This window comes from Gymnoscopelus microlampas (genome assembly GCF_963454915.1).
Source record: "Gymnoscopelus microlampas genome assembly, chromosome: 4".
Lineage (NCBI taxonomy): Eukaryota > Metazoa > Chordata > Actinopteri > Myctophiformes > Myctophidae > Gymnoscopelus > Gymnoscopelus microlampas.
The window spans coordinates 20151171-20171772 of NC_139941.1; the positions used below are offsets into that span (position 1 = coordinate 20151171).

At 39.6% G+C, this 20602-nt stretch overlaps 3 protein-coding genes across 3 annotated transcripts; all 3 read right to left on the bottom strand.

Annotated features, from left to right (window-relative positions):
* Positions 1-1146: 1146 nt before the first annotated feature.
* Positions 1147-8692, bottom strand: psat1 (phosphoserine aminotransferase 1). The gene is made up of 9 exons (XM_084054121.1): positions 8499-8692; positions 6646-6706; positions 6208-6277; positions 4876-5081; positions 3767-3939; positions 3079-3248; positions 2567-2695; positions 2263-2400; positions 1147-1628 (listed from the first exon to the last, which is right to left on the bottom strand). The coding sequence occupies exons 1-9, from the start codon at positions 8553-8555 to the stop codon at positions 1526-1528; spliced, it is 1107 nt and encodes a 368-aa protein (XP_083910247.1). The 5' UTR covers positions 8556-8692; the 3' UTR covers positions 1147-1525.
* Positions 8693-9953: 1261 nt separating this feature from the next.
* On the bottom strand, positions 9954-13647 carry kiss1rb (KISS1 receptor b; the record flags this gene model as incomplete). The annotated part of the gene is made up of 6 exons (XM_084055433.1): positions 9954-10172; positions 10780-10932; positions 12109-12347; positions 12790-12925; positions 13108-13232; positions 13497-13647. 6 exons carry the CDS (start codon positions 13645-13647, stop codon positions 9954-9956), a joined length of 1023 nt encoding a protein of 340 aa, XP_083911559.1.
* Positions 13648-14801: 1154 nt separating this feature from the next.
* Positions 14802-19596, bottom strand: isca1 (iron-sulfur cluster assembly 1). The gene is made up of 4 exons (XM_084054602.1): positions 19451-19596; positions 17242-17295; positions 16458-16563; positions 14802-16315 (listed from the first exon to the last, which is right to left on the bottom strand). The coding sequence occupies exons 1-4, from the start codon at positions 19529-19531 to the stop codon at positions 16167-16169; spliced, it is 390 nt and encodes a 129-aa protein (XP_083910728.1). The 5' UTR covers positions 19532-19596; the 3' UTR covers positions 14802-16166.
* Between the last annotated feature and the right edge of the window lie 1006 nt (positions 19597-20602).

The following is a 20602-nucleotide window of genomic DNA, read 5'->3' on the forward strand; positions in this document are numbered from 1 at the left end:
GAAAGCTATATTCAATTCCAGCAGATGTCTAAACATATCATGCCTTCCCATTTGTGTTAGCATGACTTTACCCTCATCTTACATTACTGATGACCACTGATGTACTAAAAGTGCATCATAAAATAAAAAATAAAACAATATTCTGTCAAAATGACATTTAATATAAAAGAATCATCTACTGTATGAAGGAACTTAGTTCAGCAATGGTGAACCTTTTAATTAAGAAAACTGTTTTGTAAATGAATCTAAGCTTTATTAATTACCTTTTTCAGTTTTTCATTATGCAAATTCCCAATTTCCCCCCTGTAGTCCCTGTCACTGCTGACACCTACTGGCTGGTCTTGGGGAGGCTGCCACTATAACCTCATACAATGGTAATAGGCATGTAAGGGCCTTTGAATTAACTGATTGGAGGATTCTGCATGCCCACTTATTACATTTTTGTTTTTTATTAATACAAGACCATTTGAGGAAGAGAGTCAAAGGGACATAATTAAAATGTCCAGTACTTATGACTTGATTTAATGAAAATGATAGTGAATAAGGTTCTGTCTTTAAATAAAAAAGCATTCCTTTCCATGTTGTCACTGTAAATACCTAATGTTTTTGATGTCTTGAATGAGACAGCTAAGGACTGGTGAACAGAACACAGTTGAATAGCTGAAATAACAATTCATGGATGTATGCATAAATTCAGTTGTCAAAGATGGGAGAAGAGCAGAGGACAGCACTTATTAGTTGTGAACACCATCTGTGGGGATGAGTAATCAAGAACAAAACCGCTGCGCACGCATGCATGAGTTTATGTGGCTGCACTGAAGCCCACAGTGAACAAACTAAATCACTTGTAAGTGCACTCTGGGGATAATCAAGAACATCCCCAAAACATGCTAGCAAACATTCCCCTCACTTTCAACAAAAAACGAATTCTTGACAAATGCTGCCACCTAGAGGCAAAAAAGGGGGTGGAGGATCACAATTTTCAAGAAACCCTTCATTATAACGCATCATCAATAAGTCTCACAGTATTGATTGACCACCAAATTGCAATATATGTTGCAATATAAGATTTATGGCCATGTGTTATTTCATGATTATACAGTGTGATTTGATGATTATACAACATTTTGACATACCATTAGAGGCTCAACAGAGAAATAAGTGCGCATTGTACTACTAAGTTAGATTTTATTGGAATGTAAATATATTTTTAAACAGGTAAAACAATCTATATACATTAAAGCAATGTTAGTCAACAAATCCAGTTCTTTCTACATACAAATCAAATTAACATTAACCATGTAGTGTTTTAATATTTAGTAGCAAAATGATTGAACAAGTGTTACAAAACATCTTAGTAGAAGTGTATCTGGTAGATCCAACATGGATCCTAAACTAGACAAGCCAGAAACTACTTGAAACATTAACGTAGTGACAGAGTTTCACAGTGTGATAGACCAAGTTGATAGACCTTCACAGGAAAATTCAGGTGTTCTAGTGACTGAAATGTTAGCATGGTCTGGGTTTACTGGTGCTCCTTAAGGAATTCCTTCATGTATGCGGCCAAGGCTTGGGCATCTTTCAGTGTAACAGCATTGTACAGAGATGCACGAATTCCCCCAACCGACCTGTAGGTGGAAACAGACCATTTTGGTTGATGTCCCTTGCACTCGGACTGCTTTGTAACAAAACAATGCAACACCAATTTGTATTCAGCAGCAGTTGTTATAAACACCAGACCCTGCTGATGAATGCAAAACAGCTAATAAGACTCTTCAAATGACTGTACAACATGGATTAGTTGTGCCAATTCTACCTGTATAGTTATTTTAAAAGATTTAGTGTGAAATACACTAACGCAAACCCACAATAACACTGAAGTTAAGTAGGAGTAAATTATACGTAGACTCTAAACACACGGTGTGCAAATACTGTACATAATCCACCATTAACCGCTTGTCCCATAACTTTAGCTACAGTAGATACCTGGATAGAAACTAAGCACAATTGTAGTCAGACATGAGGTTGTGTGCCAAGTGCCAACCTCACCAATCAGGTTTAGATGGTTCCCTACAGTATGTGTGTAAACTGCCATTTCCTTATCAAATTCCTGATGAAGATCAGTCATTTGATGTTTAACGAACATTAAACAAGTGGAGCTGAGAAACAGTGTGACTTTATTCTTCTTTTCATTGTTTATCTACCCGGACACTGAGTAGGACATGTATTCACTATCAAACTTTCCCTGTGTGCAATCCTCACCTGTGTCCTTTCAAAGAGATCATTCCACATTTGGACGCCCCATCCAGGAACTTTTTTTCCAAAGCCTCATCCCCATCTTTCTTCCCCACACGAAAAGGCACATTCATGCGGCTCCGACATGGCATGTCAACTGGACAACTGTGTAAAAAGGTTCGACAAGCAACCATCATTTGTCACTTGTTGCAAACAATTTAAATCATTATCTCTGCTAAATACATTTTAAAAATGGCATATTTCAAAATTCAGCTCCATTCTGAGGAGTTGCTAGCTTTCTTTGACCCATAACAGTGATGAATCTACTTACGCATAGAATCCATTGGAAGCATTGACGATGTCGTATATCATAGAGGACTTCTGCATGTTGAGGGCCTCCATGGCAGCTGTGCCTCCATTGTTCTTGATCCACTCCAGGACCAGGCCCATGATGTAGATACTGATCAACATACAGCATGTCATTATGAAAAGGTAAACATACATACATACATACATACATACATACATACATACATACATACATACATACATACAAACACACACAGACACAAATGCCACTGTTCCAATATATACCTGGTGATGTTGTTGTTTTTTATTGTTTATTGTGTTTATTTTTATTTGTTTATGTGTTACCTGATATTACATTAAAGAAAATGCATGGCCTTCAAGCAGTACATTTCCTAATTTCCTGAATAACTTACTTTTGGGGAAATGCATGTTTTTGCAACAATACACATAGGTGTAAATCAAAACTAGGTACTGTATGTTTCAATATCAATGAATGTACAGATGTTAACAAAAGAAATAGCAGCACATGTGTACCTGAAACAAGGGGGTGTGTTGTACAGCGAGTTGGTCTCAGCTTGCACCTTGTAGTCCAGCACAATGGGACACTCTTTCAGGGAATGGCCTAACAAATCTTCTCTTACGATGACCACGGTTACACCAGCACAACCCACATTCTTCTGAGCACCAGCAAAGATCAGCCCATACTATAAAAGAGTGTAAGGACACACACTTTAATAAGGAATTAAAAAGGAATGAAGAATCATTTACTTATATAAGCATCTTTCATTTACTTCAATGTTTTCAGTCTGAGGGTTAATAAAACCGTCAAATTAATTTCAAACAAAAGCATTCGAGTTGACCTTGTGACCTCGTATGTCAAGGACAGCTACCTGTGTTTTGGCCCTAGAAAGTAATCCATTGTTGTCATGTGGGCAAGTAAAAACAAAAAAACACTGTTTAATCTTGCCTTTGATTGTGACCTTTCAAACCAAAAGTAGCTGAGATAGCTGAAATAACAGTAAAACATTAAGACTCCCTTAACTTCCCAGTGCCACACATTTCTGTGTCACTCTTTATTATTCTAAATAACAGATTTGCAAATGTGTTGCTATGGGATGCATTTATCCATGCAGCAGTCTCTCTCTTTGAGGCAATCAACATCTTTACAGCCAGCTTTTCCCTTGGCTATAAAAATATGTTCACGTTTCTAACCTCAACTCACCTTCGACACATCCACCGGCCGGGACAGGAAGTTGGAGGACATGTCGCTGACTAGAATAACTCCTTTTGAATCAGGGACGAAGTTGTATTCCACCCCATGGACAGTCTCATTACAGCAGTAGTACACATAGGAGGCCGTGGGGTTCAGAGACCAACTGCTTGGGTCAGGGATCTCTGAGTGAACAATAGCACAATGGTCACACAACAAAACAATGGGTATTATCTTGCTTTAGTTAAATGCCATATTTTAGTTGTACCCCATATCCCTGCTTACATTTGAGCTTTGTCTTGGGATGTTTTAAGATCTAAATTGTCCTTTTAAATGAACACAAATGACTCCTCAAGCTAACCATAAAAAAGAGAGAAAACAAACTCACTCTGACAAGGTCTCTAACTTGAAAGACAACTAAAGATATTTTTCTGGTATATTTTTGTGGTTCAGCTCTGATGATGTCCTAATGGACTTTTTCTGAACACTTTGATTCATCTTAATACTTTAAATTAGTTAAATATTCATAAAACCCACATTCAGGCTTAACTTATAACCTGGCGTCCTTTGGGCATGTCATAGTTCACAACGCAACAGATCACGTGCGTCATATAATGAGGTATAGCTTAAGGCATACATTTATGAAAAAACATGAAAATATGAAGATACTAGGTTTCTGTCCGACAAAACCTTTATTTCTTGGCCTTAAAAAAGGAAAAATGTAATAAAAAGGGGAGAAAAAAGGTTTTCAGTTTTCACGTGAGTCAGTCACTGATGTCCTTCTGTACATTAAGGAGGTCGATAGGCTGCATGGGGCTGCCATTTTGTTTTAATTAGAGACAGCCCGAAAGTCATTAGGTATTTTATGCTTTCACAGAAGGTCTCATCTCACACTATCCCAAGTAGCCAAAGTGCTACCAAAGTGCTACAATACTGCTCTTGGAACTATGTTCCACTATAGTTACATCTACATACACTGTAAGCTTGTATGAATAGCAGTCTGTGGCAAACAAATTCCCCAAAGCATCCTGTAACATTAAACTTTATTGGTCTCCATTAATATGCATGGATTGGATGCACTCCGATGTACAGTATATAAACACACAGATACATAGACTTACTGGTGTGGCTGTCCTGTTTGGGGTGGACAATGTTAACCTTGCCATATTTCTCAGCTTCTTTTGCAGCTTTGGATGACCAGATGCCCGTCACAATGTAATCAGCACACTTGTCCTCCTTCAGGCCAATCAGGTTGAGGGGAACAGCGCTGAACTGTGCAGATCCGCCTCCTTGCAAAAACAGTACCTTATAGTTGGAGGGGATGTTCCTGTGGGCATAAAACATCACCATTGATAGGTGATTGTGCAGTATGTTACTAATAAACATTGTTAAATGTATCAGATTTGCCTTCCAAGCATGGCTTCCTGTGAACCTGAGCTGAACCATGCAAGATGAAGACTATATTCTTGAATAGCCAAATGATCAGAGATCTCTGACTACTGATACGTCTAGTGACATTAAATGTAGTGGCTAGAAGAGCGGCAAGTACGGCCGATACCAAACCTACGGCTATACCCACTGCCTTGAAAACAAATATAACTGTCCCAATATGAAGGACAGCCCTTAAGTCTTTGCATTAGACCAGAAACGCCAACAAGTTCTTACAGTTACACTAGTAATCAGTCTGGAATGTGGGCAGACTGGGAACAACCTTTATTATACTTTGTTCCACGCAGGTGTCGAGCACTGAACACAACACATCGCGATATGACAACATATTGCTATTTTTGGTGTGCACATATATTTCACTCATGAGAAAGCACTCTATGCTTTCAGTGGACTTATATTATTCTGAATTACAGATTTGCAAATGTGTTGCTATGGGATACTAATTAATCCATGCAGCTGTAATGTTTCATGCACACAATCCATTGTGTCACAAAAGTCAGCATGCACTGAATACAATAGAGTATACTGTAGTATCTTCTTTAAATCCACCAGCCATTTTGTCCGATAGTCAAGCCCTCCAAAATTAGTTAGTTAGTTTCTTGTCTCTCCACCTGTATCCTGAAATAATGCAGAGGCTTAGCATTATCCTGTGGTTGGTCTGCAACTAAATCTAAACAATGCAAAACACTTCAGTGTATTGCAGCTACATTAAAAGATAGAAGGGCCCAGAATATATGGCTGTATAGAAATTAACCACTTTCAAGCTGATATCCCTATTTTGGGCATGTTATAGGCAAGATTTTCCAAAAATGTACAAGAATAGAGAAAATAGCCCATCTATGTACAAGCTCACAACGCATCACAATGCGACACAATGTGAGCTTGTAGGTCATCTATTACAAAAATGTTTGAAAGTATAAAATAAGGCTAAATTGGTTAAAGTACATCAGATCAAATAAAGGATACAGAGAACATGGATTTAAAATGGCAAATGAAATACTCACAACAACTCTCTCAGAAGGTTCTCTGTTGTGTTCAGAATTTTGTTGAAGTCTGATGATCTGTGGCTCATCTCTGTATTGTACAAAATTAATGACATTTAATTTGAATGAAGTATGGTTTAATTTCCCCTTCTATAGAAGCATCTCATTCAAATTGGGGAGTTTTTATTATTCATTTTTCCACACAACCTCCCTAACACAACAGTGTCAACATGTGAAATGTATGTACATTTCTGACAGAAACAAGAACATTTCTCAACAGTGGAATGAATGTGATACTAGCTTTGGAGAGAAAAAATGGTTTGCCAACGCATGCTGATGAGATATTTAATGTAAGGCAAAGCATTTTAAACTGCACATTATAATACATTGTGTGAACTGATTGATAATCAATAAGTTACATCAGTACTTGTCTTGAACATGTCTCTAGAAAATAATTACCAAGAACACTAATCCCAATTCCACTGTAGTTGATGAGTTCCTTCTGCGCTTGCAGCAGCACCTGCAATTACAATGGCCTGTTAACTTACTGTTATATAGGATAGGCTATTACAGACACAATTTCCTCTAATGTGTAAACTATTATTTAGCAACATTCTAAACAATCAAGTGGATGATACATTGCCACAAGGAACACAATGGATACAGGAAGAGTGGGCACCTCAATGTAAAATGGGCTATTTTTCCTAAATGTAAAAAAAAAAAAAAAATTGGGGAAAATGGTCTGAAATAATGTAAAGTATACATGATTTGAACATGCATGGTAGGACTAACTACATTTACCCTTCAACTTCTTATAACGAGAATGACACAGGTTTTGAAGTCACAGGTTTTGAAGCAATTTGTAGTCATTGTAGGAATATTAGGCCTTAATACATGTTAATGTTCAAGCATGTTCAAATCATGTCTACTTTACATTACTTCACTTTTTTTTACATTTGACATTTTGGAAGAAATAGCCAATTGGTGCCCACTCTTCTGGTTACCAACAACATTATCACAATTACCCTTATTATATATATATATATTAAAAAAAGTACTATATCTATAGCAACCCATACTGGGGGGAGGCGCCTGGTTTTCACCTTTTATTTTGGTCCCCTTCTACCAAAACAAACAGTGAAAACACCTAGATACACTGAGAGAGCCTTGTGTCTATGCAGGTAAACACCACTACACTTTGCATTGTTATGTAAACACAGGGCAAAGTTACATACTATGCCTTTAATCAATTTAACCATTTTATATTCGTGGTGGGCTATTCAAAAATATCAACAAGTTCACACATTGTGAGCTTGTACATTGGCTATAGACTTTTTAAAAGGCATAGCATAGAGATTTTACATGTCAATGTTTGCAATTCGAAACTGGCTGTAAAAAGTCAATGCCTATTCATTAGTCATTAAATGTCATTAAATGTTTCGATGAATTGAGTACAAAGGACCCCAATGGAAACAAGCCATAGGCTTTCTTGGGTTTAACATCCTCTTAGCAGACCTTGTATTGAACTGTACTTTCCTGTTCTTTTTTTTTTTGCAAACTGCTAATAAAGTATTCAATCAATCGATGTCACTGACTAATCTGAGTTCCCAGAAGTTCTCAGTATAAAAACGGGAGGGGGGGGGGGCGAGTCAGTGACAGGCAGAGTTGAAAGGGTTTAATCCTGCCATCTAGAGGGTGCATCAAGCGAGCACAAAAGCGCATTTTCCACATGAATGAATGAGGCTGATGCAACTCAACACACTGTTTCAGCAAATCTGGGGTTGCCATGTCGACAACATGTGCATGTCATCAAGTCTCTTCATATCACAGAAATAAAAACACAACAATAAAATGAGTATAGCCTATAAACATCAAACATCAACCAATCATTTATCAATGTTTAATAGCCTTGGATCAAGACTATGATAGATGTATTTTTTTTTATCGAGTCTGACTTTTACTTTCGTATCTATGATTACGCAACTGTCAAAATCGATGAAATACATATACGATAGTCTTGATCCCAGGCTAGATATTTCATACTCTTTTGATGCATTTGTAAGTCATTTCTGTTTTTATCGCACAAAAAGCAGACACAAAGCATGCAAATGAGGAATATCAGAATCTGCCGCACAAGGATGTATCTGCAAACAAACCATCTTCCTGGCTGTAAAGTTTAAACATAGTGGGTTCATCAATGATTTAAAAACTGAAACACCGTTGCATTGAAAACCTCCCCATGTGCAAAACTGTAGCGGTGTAGCCTGTCCTCCATCAAACTATTATTATTAACCATAAAGTTTGGATCTTACGGATTGCGGGAGTTTTGCAGGTCCAGCGCCAAAGTTAATGGTTTGTTTCTGCTCCATGGTGACAAGGTTTTGTTTCCTATAGTTTTCAGTAAAGGTGGATATTGCCGCTGATCGATTTCGTGGTGCAAATGACCTAGATTTCTCACATTCGCTTTCACTACACTCCTGCGATTTATTGTTCCTGTGTGTGTGTGTGTGTGTGTGTGTGTGTGTGTGTGTGTGTGTGTGTGTGTGTGTGTGGAGTTAGCCGACAGAGTTAACGAGCAACCCCATTTCTCAGCCTGCTGCATCTGATTGGCCAATGTCTCCTGTGTCAAGACAGTCTGTTTGCATTGTTCATTGGTGGAGGACGGCTATGATTGGCCCACGCCATAATGTGATGTACTGTGATGCATGGAAAGGGAGATGCTGTAGATCTGGATTTACAGCAAATACTCTTTGTTAAAAATATAGCCAATGGAATCCAGAGGTGAGCAATTTGGGTTGGAGATCCAATTTCTTGGGAAAAAAAGATATGGTAGAAGTCGATTATTGATTGGAGCACATTATATAATAAAATGATTTATTCTAAATGGGGGCATGACAATATGAAGGGTTAAATGAGGAAGAAAATTAAATATGTGTAAAAAAAAAAAACTCTATTCAATAAATATATCATATGAAATGCAAGACAGAACTTTTCTTATTTCCCAAAACGCTTCCAGGTAGACATGTTTTGAGATGGTGTAACAGAGTTAGCACAACTGAATGTCCTGTACCCAACTGTTGCCATCCTCAAACAAAAAAATGTGATCTGGATAAGTACGGGCCAGCATGGAAGGAATTGACTTCAATATTGAAATAAATTACAAATCATGCAGGTATGGTATATTCAAGGAGAGAAAAACAGGAAAAACATGAATTATTTTGGTGGATTATGTGTGTTGTATTGGCAAACCTTTGGAAAACAAAATGAAAAATATCACTAGGTCAAGTTCAAAAAATCCCCTATAATGTTGTTTTTAACCAGATACTGACCAGTCTTAAAAGGGCTTGTACCCTGGGTAAGGTTAGAAGAAAAGAAACACCTTGGCACCTTCTAGATTTTTAAACAGTAGGCCTATTGAATTGAACTAATACCTATGTCTATGTTGTCTGATGTTGTTGTTTTTTTCTCTTTTTTTTGTTATCTTTTTGTCTGGATGTATTTTGTATATTTTGTTCTGTAAGAATAATATATATTTTTTTAACATTTGAAAGGGAGAGACAGAGAGAGCGACAGGCATGAGTGAGTGAGTGAGTGAGTGAGTGAGTGAGTGAGTGAGTGAGTGAGTGAGTGAGTGAGTGAGTGAGTGTGTGTGTGTGTGTGTGTGTGTGTGTGTGTGTGTGTGTGTACACTGTACAATGATGCGCACAGTGCTCTCATCTCCAGAGCAAACATAAATAAATAACGAGTGTTCTCTGTCCGAATGACCTTTAGGTGCCAGATGAAAGAAAGTGCATCTCTGTATGCCTTTTGGGGGTCTGGCACTCTCTCTCTCGGTTCCCCACCCTGGCTCTTGCCCGAGCGCGCCAGGAGAAGACGGCAGGGAAGGCATGCTTGAAAGCTTTTCTGAAGTTGTTACCCATGAAAGCATAAACCAGCGGGTTGACAGAGGAGTTGGAGTAAGACATGCAATGACCCCAAATCTTCAGCTGTGAACACAATATCCAAACAAAAAGCGTCAATGTCGTTACAGGCTTTGTGATGTAAGAATGCAACAGGAAAAACCCAATTTTAATCAACACACTAATTCATGAACCATGATGAATGCTAGCACAGCAGATGTACTTAAGTTTGATAGTTGTTTGTATACTTTGTCAGGGCATGTCAGTGTTGTCGGCATACCTGTGACACTGAAAGTAGTCCTTTAGAATTTGTGTGTTCATCATCATACAGTACCAGTCTAAATTATCAAAATCTAGGGCCACAGCCTGCACCAGCACTAATCTTGTGAGAGAGTGTGAAAACAAAACCTAAATGACCTCCAGCTACAGACTAGTACCACTACTACAAGAAATGCAGACAAATAACTGTGCCACGAGCCCTGACTCTATCACCAGTAGAGCAAATGTAATTCAATGTTGATTCAGACTGCGGTCTCTCGCCTGCAAACATCTACTGCTCAGCCGAAAATGGAATCTCCCCTTGGCCTAAGGAGATATTGGCCATTCTAGGCTACAGGCATGGCTACCTCTGCTACACAAACTGAGACTCTTCTATATGAAGTAAGATCAGTGTATTAGACTTAGAGAGAGTCACCTTATAGAGGACATAGCTGCGGAGGCCAAAGGCTTGCAAGAGGATGCAGACCTGGATGGGGCCCCAGCAGATCAGGAACAGGACCACCATCACCACTACCATGCGGGAGACCCGCGCCCGGACTGCTGCTGTCCGCTCTACCTGAGCTGTCAGCTAGAACAAGGGACGAAGCGGAAGGTTGTTAGGGGTTAAGCCTAACTTATTCTTAGTTGTATTCGCATGCATGTACATTAGTTGTGTCGCAAACCTTACAATCTATATATTATATATACAATTTGAATCCTGCGCCATGTCGGTTGTCAGTATGTTCGTTGTAACGTTGTATGTAGCCAGTGTGACGTAATCTGACATCACGCCAGTGTGACGTAATCTCACGACAGCATGACATCACGCATGACATCACATCCTACCTATAAATTCTAGGATGCCGTCAGATCGCACCAGTTCGACGGCTTCCATAGTGGGTTTTGGTCATTGGAGAGGTGATGCACGTCACCTCTTTCTGAAGTGGGTACTTTCAAAGCCTGCCGTGGATTTAGGAGAGCACAAAACTCTCTCTCACACTGTGAGGTGCCTGTAAGGTGGCACTGCAAAGTGAACGACGCGTCACGCTAGACGTTCGGGCCGCGTAGCGGCCCGAACTTCTAGTAGATCTACAAGCTCACAACAGGAGCAGTGGGATGCATTGTGAGCTTGTAGATCTGCTATTTTACACTACCAGGCAACAAAGTATAAATCATGCTTTGGAACACATATTTTCAAAGTGGGGTGCAGCCCCCAAATTGAGCACCGAGGGGCGCCAGGGGAGCCAACTGGGAAGGGGGTGGGGCTTTCAGGTAAGGAGGGGGCCAAACGCCCAAAGGAAGCTTTTTTCTAGTTAAAATAAATCAATCATAAAAAATAATATATGTTTATAGAAAATGCAATTCAAATTCAATTCATAAGATTGTTTTGCCAGTTCAACTACTTTCCCTATTTTGGGAATGGTATTATTGTCAAAAATGTAAAAAAAAAAAAAACGTTTTACTTTGGAGCTATTGAAAAATACATATTTAGGAGATTGCTTCATTTGTGGAGGCTTGACCACAATGCTAAGAATGTTATTAGATAGCATGTTGTTTAGACAGATGCTAGATTTGTTGTTTACCCGGTATCATAGTTTTGTACGGTACCACTAAATTGTTTTCTTTGCATAAACTGTAAATTGCAAATTAGTCATGGACTCTTCACGTTGGTATTCATGTCCGTACTCTACCGAATTACACAAGTTTTTACACACGCCGAATACATTATTTGTATTTCTCATTCCTCTGCCTCTCCATCTCTTACCTGGTAGGTGCTGTCGTTGGGCTGTATACCGGGCTGGCCCATGCGCTTCAGCATGAACGCATAGCAGGCTGTGATGGTGAGTAAGGGCAGAAGATAGACAGCCAGGAAACTGTAGAGGATGAAGGCTCTCTGGAGATGGACCGAAGGGAAGGCCTCACTGCAGTATGTCTGGGGGCCAAACCAGTAGCCAGCCTCCAGGCGCTGGTATCGGGCCACAGGGATGGACAAAAGCAGAGAGCCTGAAGTGGACAGTTGTTTGATTAGCATGTACAATTGGTACATAATCCATAACTGCACAACAGTGGCACTTATCACACCGCTAGAGACATTGCTTTGTGCTTTGTAGCAGTCTTGGTTTGGGATGTGAGATGTTGGGTATGGGTGTCCAACCATGAGGATGCAAATTTCACACACTGTCCTGTGGTCATCATGATTAATTATGCAATCACCTTGATATTGTTTAATTTACAGTCTTAATAAATCAATCACCCTGAGCATTCAAGATGCATCCTTTTCATCTACCTCAATTTATACAAATTAAACCAAACCTCCAATGGTTCTGCATGCATAGAATGCACACTAACTCGCTGTGCCTCCATTATTGAGTGATGTCATTTCAGCTGCCCAAACACAAGTTGATCACAGAGATATACATTTCTACAGTACTACTAGCTTCAGTACCTATCCAGATAGATAAGGAAATGGTCATGGCCATGCGTGGGGTGCGGTGTCGGAGAGACTGCAGAGGGTATACTGTAACATAGCAGCGGTCCACGCTCATAGCAGACAGAGTGATGCAAGTTGCCTGGGCTGTCACCTAGATTAGAACATACAATGACACACACACACACACACACACACACACACACACACACACACACACACACACACACACACATATATTAGCAACAATTCATGTTCTTTGTGTGTGTGTGTGTGTGTGTGTGTGTGTGTGTGTGTGTGTGTGTGTGTGTGTTGAAGATAGTTCACCAGTCTCACTTGTTGAAGATAATTCACCAGTCGACACATGAAGTCTCCAAAGACCCAGCTGGGCAGTGGGTATAGTGTGGCTGTGAAGGGCACACAACACACCAGAAACAGGATATCTGCTGTAGCCAGGTTCACTACAAGAAAACAGAAGCCCGTCAGTAATTTTTTCTACAGAGAAATGCACTAAAATTTCACATGCTCCATTTTCAGAAGTGTGCATGAAGAACTCTTGTAGATCGCACTCCCATAATTAGTTGCATTTGACCAACTGAAGATTTCCATGCAAGCGCAAACCTCGCTGAGGCATGGTTAAATAAAACAACTCTAAAAGTTGTATGATGTAAAAAGCAAATGGTTGCATTGTGAATTATTATGGTCAATGGCTGCAGGATGGATACCAATATAAAAGTTGGTGACAGTCTTCATCTGTTGGTGTTTGGTAACCACATGGATGACCAGGGAGTTGCCGATAAGGCCAACCAGCATGATGACCCCAAAGAAAGTGGGCACCAGCCAGGCATCAACCAGCAGGGGTGGTCCTTTCCCCATCACGGTTGCGGATTGATTGCATACAGACCCGTTGGCTACAGCATCACAGTCAGGATTGCCACTGGCTACTGAATCCACTGCCATCACGACAAATCATGAGCCATCTGCTCCACTAGTTCTGTAACAACAGGTTTGACATTTAAAATCAATGTCAAAGCCTCTGTACATTCAATCAGTACACTGGCTCTAGATCTATCAATCTAGAACAATGACTATACACCTACAAACAGAACACTGGTAATGAAATATCATACCAAGAAAAATATAATAAATCTGAAAAGAATGTATCATTTTATATGTACAGTATGCATTATTCTTTTCTTTTAACCAAGGTGATTATATTTGATTACATTTTGAGAATACTGTGAAAACATATGTACATTGGTATTCTTCTCCTAATTCTTCTCCTATTGCAGGTCAGACGAGAAAAGACAATGTATTTGATCTTATGCCAAAAAAAAAACATTACATTACCTTCAAATGTTTCAAGTGTCCATAATACTTTAGTACGTATGTAGCCTGTCCAGTCAACTCTCTATCGCAGTCTCTCTTCAGGTCTCAGATCAAAGCTCTGCCACAGAACACCACAGCCCTAGGAGGGAGGGGAGATATGGAAGAGAAGAGGAGTACAAAACCTATTTCTGCATTTGGGTGTTTGTGTGTGCGCGTGCGTGCATGCATACATGTGTGAGACAGTAGGAGATCTTGATTTAGAAACAGGGATCATTATACAGTTATACAATATGTATTGAACTGGGAATCGGTGCCCTCTGAAATGTCTCTGGAAAACTGGCTTTAGTTTATGTAGTATAAATATTTTTGTATGTCAGTGTTTTGGGGTAAAAAGGCTTTGAAATAAATGTTTTAAAATTCAATATAACTACCATTGATCGACTGTAAAGGGCATGGTCAGCATTCAGAGATATGAAAGAGTTGCAACATGCACAGGAAGACCAACTTAAGATTCTTACTAGCAGGGCTAAAAAGTCAGCTTTTTTTTGTTAACACTTCCAAGATTCTTGTCGAGTGACTTGTTGAAAAGGTTGTCATGAAGTATGCATTTAACAATAGAAACAATGTACACAAAATACTAATACTTTATGAGTGTTGCTCCTTTTTGATATACCTTCCACTACTTGATAGAAAACTGCAGCCACAGTTCAAATTGCTTTATTAAGCCATTTATTCTATATAGATCACATCAACTGTACATACATTGCAGCAGTCTACACAAACACGTAGATCTGGCTTTGACTGAGCAAAGAATACAAAAACAAACCTCATATATTTAAGGGATGTTTTTTTGTGCGTCATGTTGCGGATTAAGTGTCATTTACATCCTTTATATACACACTTAAATATATACTCTTTTCAAACAATGCAATAATTTACAAACTCGAACCTTTCCACTTTTGCACACAGTGAGTGTATTATACTGTTTCTACCATTTTGTCTACCGTGATGTCTTTCAAATAATTGTTGCTGTTATATTATTTGGGTTTTAGATCCAAATAAACACTAGCAAAATCCACTGTTCTTTTGGCTTACCACACTTGTACTTGAGGGGCCTCAATTCAGGGCTAAGTACATTGTTGTAACACTGTAAAATAAAGTCAACCTTTACATATGAAATGGTAGGCAATAAAACGTGACGATGTCCCTCTCACCCTACGAATGGCAGACCACTAAAGATTATACCATCTGTAGTATGAACCTATAGCATGAACATACAAACAAGCTGCTAAAAGATGCTTAAGTCAGAAGCTGCAATTAAAAGGACCATACCAGTTTTAAATGTCATTGTTACATTTCCGCTAATGGCGAGATTTTTGGGTCTGATGTCGATCCGGATTTTGGAGTGTCCTAGACCACCGATTACTGATGTTTTGACCGATGTTGTCAAAAGTGCAAAATATTCTTATCAATTTGAAAAACTTAGATTTGATTAAAACCACTTAATAAAAATGTTGTCAAAAAAGTAAAATAATGGCTGGTATATCAGCCAAATAAATACATCCATCTGGCTCTAGTCGAAATTAGACTGGTATGGTCTTTTAATCCAGGGGTGACTTTTCAAGGTGAGAGGTGGCACTCAGGCATTGTGTGTGTGTGTGTGTGTGTGTGTGTGTGTGTGTGTGTGTGTGTGTGTGTGTGTGTGTGTGTGTGTGTGTGTGTGTGTGTGGTCCTGGGGAACCCCCCCACTTCTATTTCATCTTTGCAGTCACGGTATATCAAATTAGTCAAAGCATATCTAGCTTGCTGTTAGTTTTTACAGAAATCGAAATTCAAAAATATATTTTAAAGATATTTTTGTTAACAGAAATGGCAAACGAATGACAGCTTCTGTTTGTGACTTTCAGGAGGCGCTGTAATTGTCTGGCTTGAGAGACTATCCACATCCCAGAGAATTTGACGGGTTCAACAATGTCAGAAACATTCAAGTCTTTTATTCATGTGCATCCAGGAGCGAGGAGTGTGGCTGAGGGGCCTTGGGAGAGACTGAGGCTTCATCACAACACTCAGATATTGAAGCTTTCGCCGCAGCCACACGTGCCCTTTATGTTGGGATTGTTGAAGACAAATTCACTGGAGAGCTTTGAGTTCACATAGTCCATTTCAGTTCCCAGGAGGGTCAGCTGGGCCTTCTTCTCAATGAACACCCTCACACCTGTGGGACAATCACCACAGTAGTGCTGTCATTAATCTACACAATTGTAAAACTCAAAGCAATGAAAAACAACTATAAAATAACTTTTTCAGTGGATTTGGTTTTATAACAATAAAAAGGCACTTTTGAAAACATGTCTCACCATCCTGCAGCACTTCCTCATCAGATTTTTCCCGCTCTTTGGTGTAGTCCAGTGTGTAGGTTAGTCCATTGCAGCCTCGTGTCCTCACCCCGACCTTCAGACCGATCTGGAAGCAGAGTCAATGCTAATATGTTACCATTTAGTCCATGTCTATGCTAACATGTCACAATTTGGTCTACTTTAACCAACAACAGCTATACTTAACCACTTGACATCCAGCATACCTATTCTGGGGGGAACATTCGCCCAAAATAGCAGCAGCATGTTGTGAGCTTGTAGATCGGACAAGGACAGTTGTAACTCAGGTCTGTTTTACTAAGAATAGAGGGTTTAAGTGGTACTGGTTGGAAATAAACAGATCAGTTTTGCCATGATCTGTACTGCAGGAAATGCCTTATAGAAAGGAACAGAATGAGCAAACCAATTCGGACACTTTCAATCGCATTTCCAGAGAACTTACTTAACCCCATCTGTAAGGCTAAACTGTTATCATTTTCGGCTAAGACTTCTTCAAGCTACTCTCATTCACATACACACTGTGACATTCTAAAATGAAGACAAAAGATTTTAGCCAAGGATCAAATTACGTAGTCTTGACAGTGGTACCATCAATGAGCTCCTTCAATAGCTTCCGGGGTAGAACAGAGCTCTTTATGTGAGAGGGAAAAAAACAGTTGATTCCACATAAAGTAGAATAAATTATTAGTAGATACGTGTAAAATGTTAGCCTAGTGTGAAGAACAGTACCACAGTGGAGTGGCACACTCCTGGATTATTCACTCACATATTCAGGCTTATTCTCCAGCAATGACTTGATTTTGGTTACAGCTGATGGAGTCTGAAAAAGAAGCGAGAGAGAATGGTTGAACCACTCTTAAGCCCAACAGTATACACTCATATTATACATAAATACGTTGAATTGCAGAAAATAACCCAACTCTATTATTGAACAATTCAGGTTTTTGTTTTATTTATTTTTTGCCTATAATAACATGCCCAAAATAGGAAGGAATACCAGGTTGAAAGTGATTAATATTGCTTAAAATAGAAGGATAAGTAGGAATTGTGCAGATTTATTCCATTAGCATCTACGCTACCACATTCCAAGACATGGCCAATCACAGAAAATGTAGACAAATGTTCTACATGAAATGGTCCTCATCATAAAGTAGCACTTAAATTCCCCTATCCCTGTGAATCTGAGTACCATAACTTTGTACTACACAAAGCCAGCTTTCCATTCACCATCTATGAACTGTATGACAGTTCTCTTCAGAAACGTTCAACTTCAAGAGCCTGAGAAAACTACAAAAAATAAAAATCACATTACACTATTCAACAAAGACGCTACACATGACACTACACAGCAGAAGGTTTTGAAGCTCAGATAACTTATACTTTAAATTAATCTAACAGTTTAGAGTTTGCATTTAGACGAGTTGAAAAACCATGTATATTTTTTTACTCCCACTGTCACTTACAAATGTCTCTTTTTAACGTTACTGGAACAAGTAATAGTTTTATCTACTGCATGGAAGTGAACCATCCAAGTCTCTTGCTGGGCATGCAGACTTGCAGAGTACTGAGGGCACACTGTTAACATTGCAAAAGATAGGGCGGTTATTGTCTAGGGCAGTGGTTCTCAACCTTTCCAGGCCGTGGCCCCCCAAAATAATCATATTTAAACTGGGGACCCCCCACTTGGCATTGCAAGAGTTGAGGCATTACATTTAGTTTGACTCGAGTCGGTTCAACTGATAAATATTGTGCCGATCTACATAATCACAACGCCACATGTTCAGCCATTTTCACAATGTTAGCCTCTTTCTTATATTTGACAATTTGGCCAGTGTTTTACCAGTTTTTAATAGTGTAGTTTGTTTATTACCTTTGACACAGTAATGGTTATTTTTAGGTATTAAAAAGGTACCTTTAATTGTCACTTTAGAAATGTGCATATACCCTGTACTACACATATACTGTATGTTGGTCTGTTTACTGTTTTGTGACACCCCCCCCCCACCACCACTTGGCTAGGTTATGGGCATCAGACTCTGCAGATCTTGTATGCCACAATCCGTCAGCAACAGGGGTCTCTTCCATGCAGTAGATTTAGCTTGATTGTGCAGCAGCTTTAGAGACAACATGGCAGAGCCAACGGGAGAGCCATCGTCTATGCAAGGCCATAGGGCTTGTATGGCGGAGTTGTGGATGAAGTCAGGCTGGTGAAACAAGCAATTTCCTGTGCTAAAATGCTGCTGTATACTGTAGCTGTTAGCTTAAACATCATTAGTCATGTCATATAAGCTAGCTGCAATTACGTATAGCCCTGTTCTTAGTCTAACAATAAGATCATGCATAAAAGAAAAAAGGCAATTCAGGCATTTGGGAGATTGAGGTGAATTGAGGCAGTGTTAAACAGAGAAACAATGCAACAGGCGGGAGACTGTAGCCCACTTCTACTGACTCACATACATAACTGACATTAAATGTCTACATACTGACTCACATACATAACTGACATTAAATGTCTACATACTGACTCACATACATAACTGACACTGAATGTCAACAAACTTGACATGAAATGTCCACAAACATAACCAATGACATTAAATGTATATACATACATAACAGCTGACATTAAATGTCTACATCTACATATTGCATAACTGCTGATGTAAGTTCATGTAATTATGAAACAAAGGCTGGTAAACGAGGCTACAGACAGTGACAGTCTGCATGGTGGTGAAGTACCATAATACTTAGGGGGGCAACTTGGTAAAGAAAGATTAAAAGTATAACACTGTATAGTGACAATAACACTAACATACAAAAAAACTGAAGCAAATACTTGCTCTGTTATGTGACAGAGGGCTGGGCTTTAGACAGACGTCAACGCCTCAACAGAATGTTAGGCAACTCTGCTGCGCAACACAACCCAGAGGATAAACATTTGAACATGTACTGTAGATGAAAATAGAAGCATTTACCAGGGTTAATGCGGCTCTTGTTGGTAGCATTCTTCTTTTACTGACCGCTCGAACGGTCGCTCGCACCATTGAGGCGGACATGTTGAGCTATATCATCAACGCATTAGCCAACAGGCTAACCTTAGCATAACAGCGAACTGCGCAAGGGCACGTGAAGGCCAGCCCACCAAGGAGTGTTGCCAGATTCTGCGAGAGAAATAAGCAACCAGGTCTATGAAAACCCCGAAAGCAGCGACTAGGCTATATGAGCACTTTAAACCTCGGCTATTTGAAAATAGCCGCTTTACAAGCTCACAACGTGTCACGATGCAACGCGCTGTGGCCTTGTAGATCTTTTTTCTCTCTTTAATCTTGAAAAAAAAGTTACAAATGTGGAAAATGTCTTAACATTTAACACAAATCTAGTACGGGTCCCCATAGATATAGAAACCTAGATACCTCATTGGCCTCTGCAGTTCATTGCAGCGACTGGTATCTCAATACAAGGCTCTTCCGCAGGGCTGTTTGACTACTGATCAATCACATTGCTTTAACTACTGGCCAATCACAGCGTGTCTAACTGACTAGTTGCTGCGCGACTGCCTCTTAAGAAAAGACCGGCCCCACCTGCCTTTGATTGGCCTACCGAACGCCCCCTTCTGTGACGCACACGGAAGTTTCCAGCTTGCCCAAGCCTTATATGGGATAGCCCTGCGGAACAAGGAAGCGTGCCCGAGATACGAATGCTTCAGAGCCGAAGGAGGCGTCTACCTTTATATGTCTATGCGGGTCCCTAGCACAAAAATGGACACATACATATTAATTGGGGGAGGGGGGTTCCTTGACATGAAAATGTTTCAGAACCACTTGTTTAAAAAAACATTAGAAAACAAGCCCAAATAAGCAACTACACTTTAGAAACAAGCCCACTTTAGAAAAAAAAACGACCAATATGTACAAGCAACTTCACAGAAAAACAAGCTCAAAGTCGCTTAAAATAAGCAGACATGGCAACTCTGCCACCAAGCGAATAAGCGGTGTGTGGATTGGTCTACAGTCCGAGTGACGGGTGTTACAGCCAATGAGTTTACAGATAAACAGAACGTCAACCATCCTCTATGCAGCCATCGCGTAGCCTGACCGTGACCATTGGGTTCCCTCTAGAAATGTCTG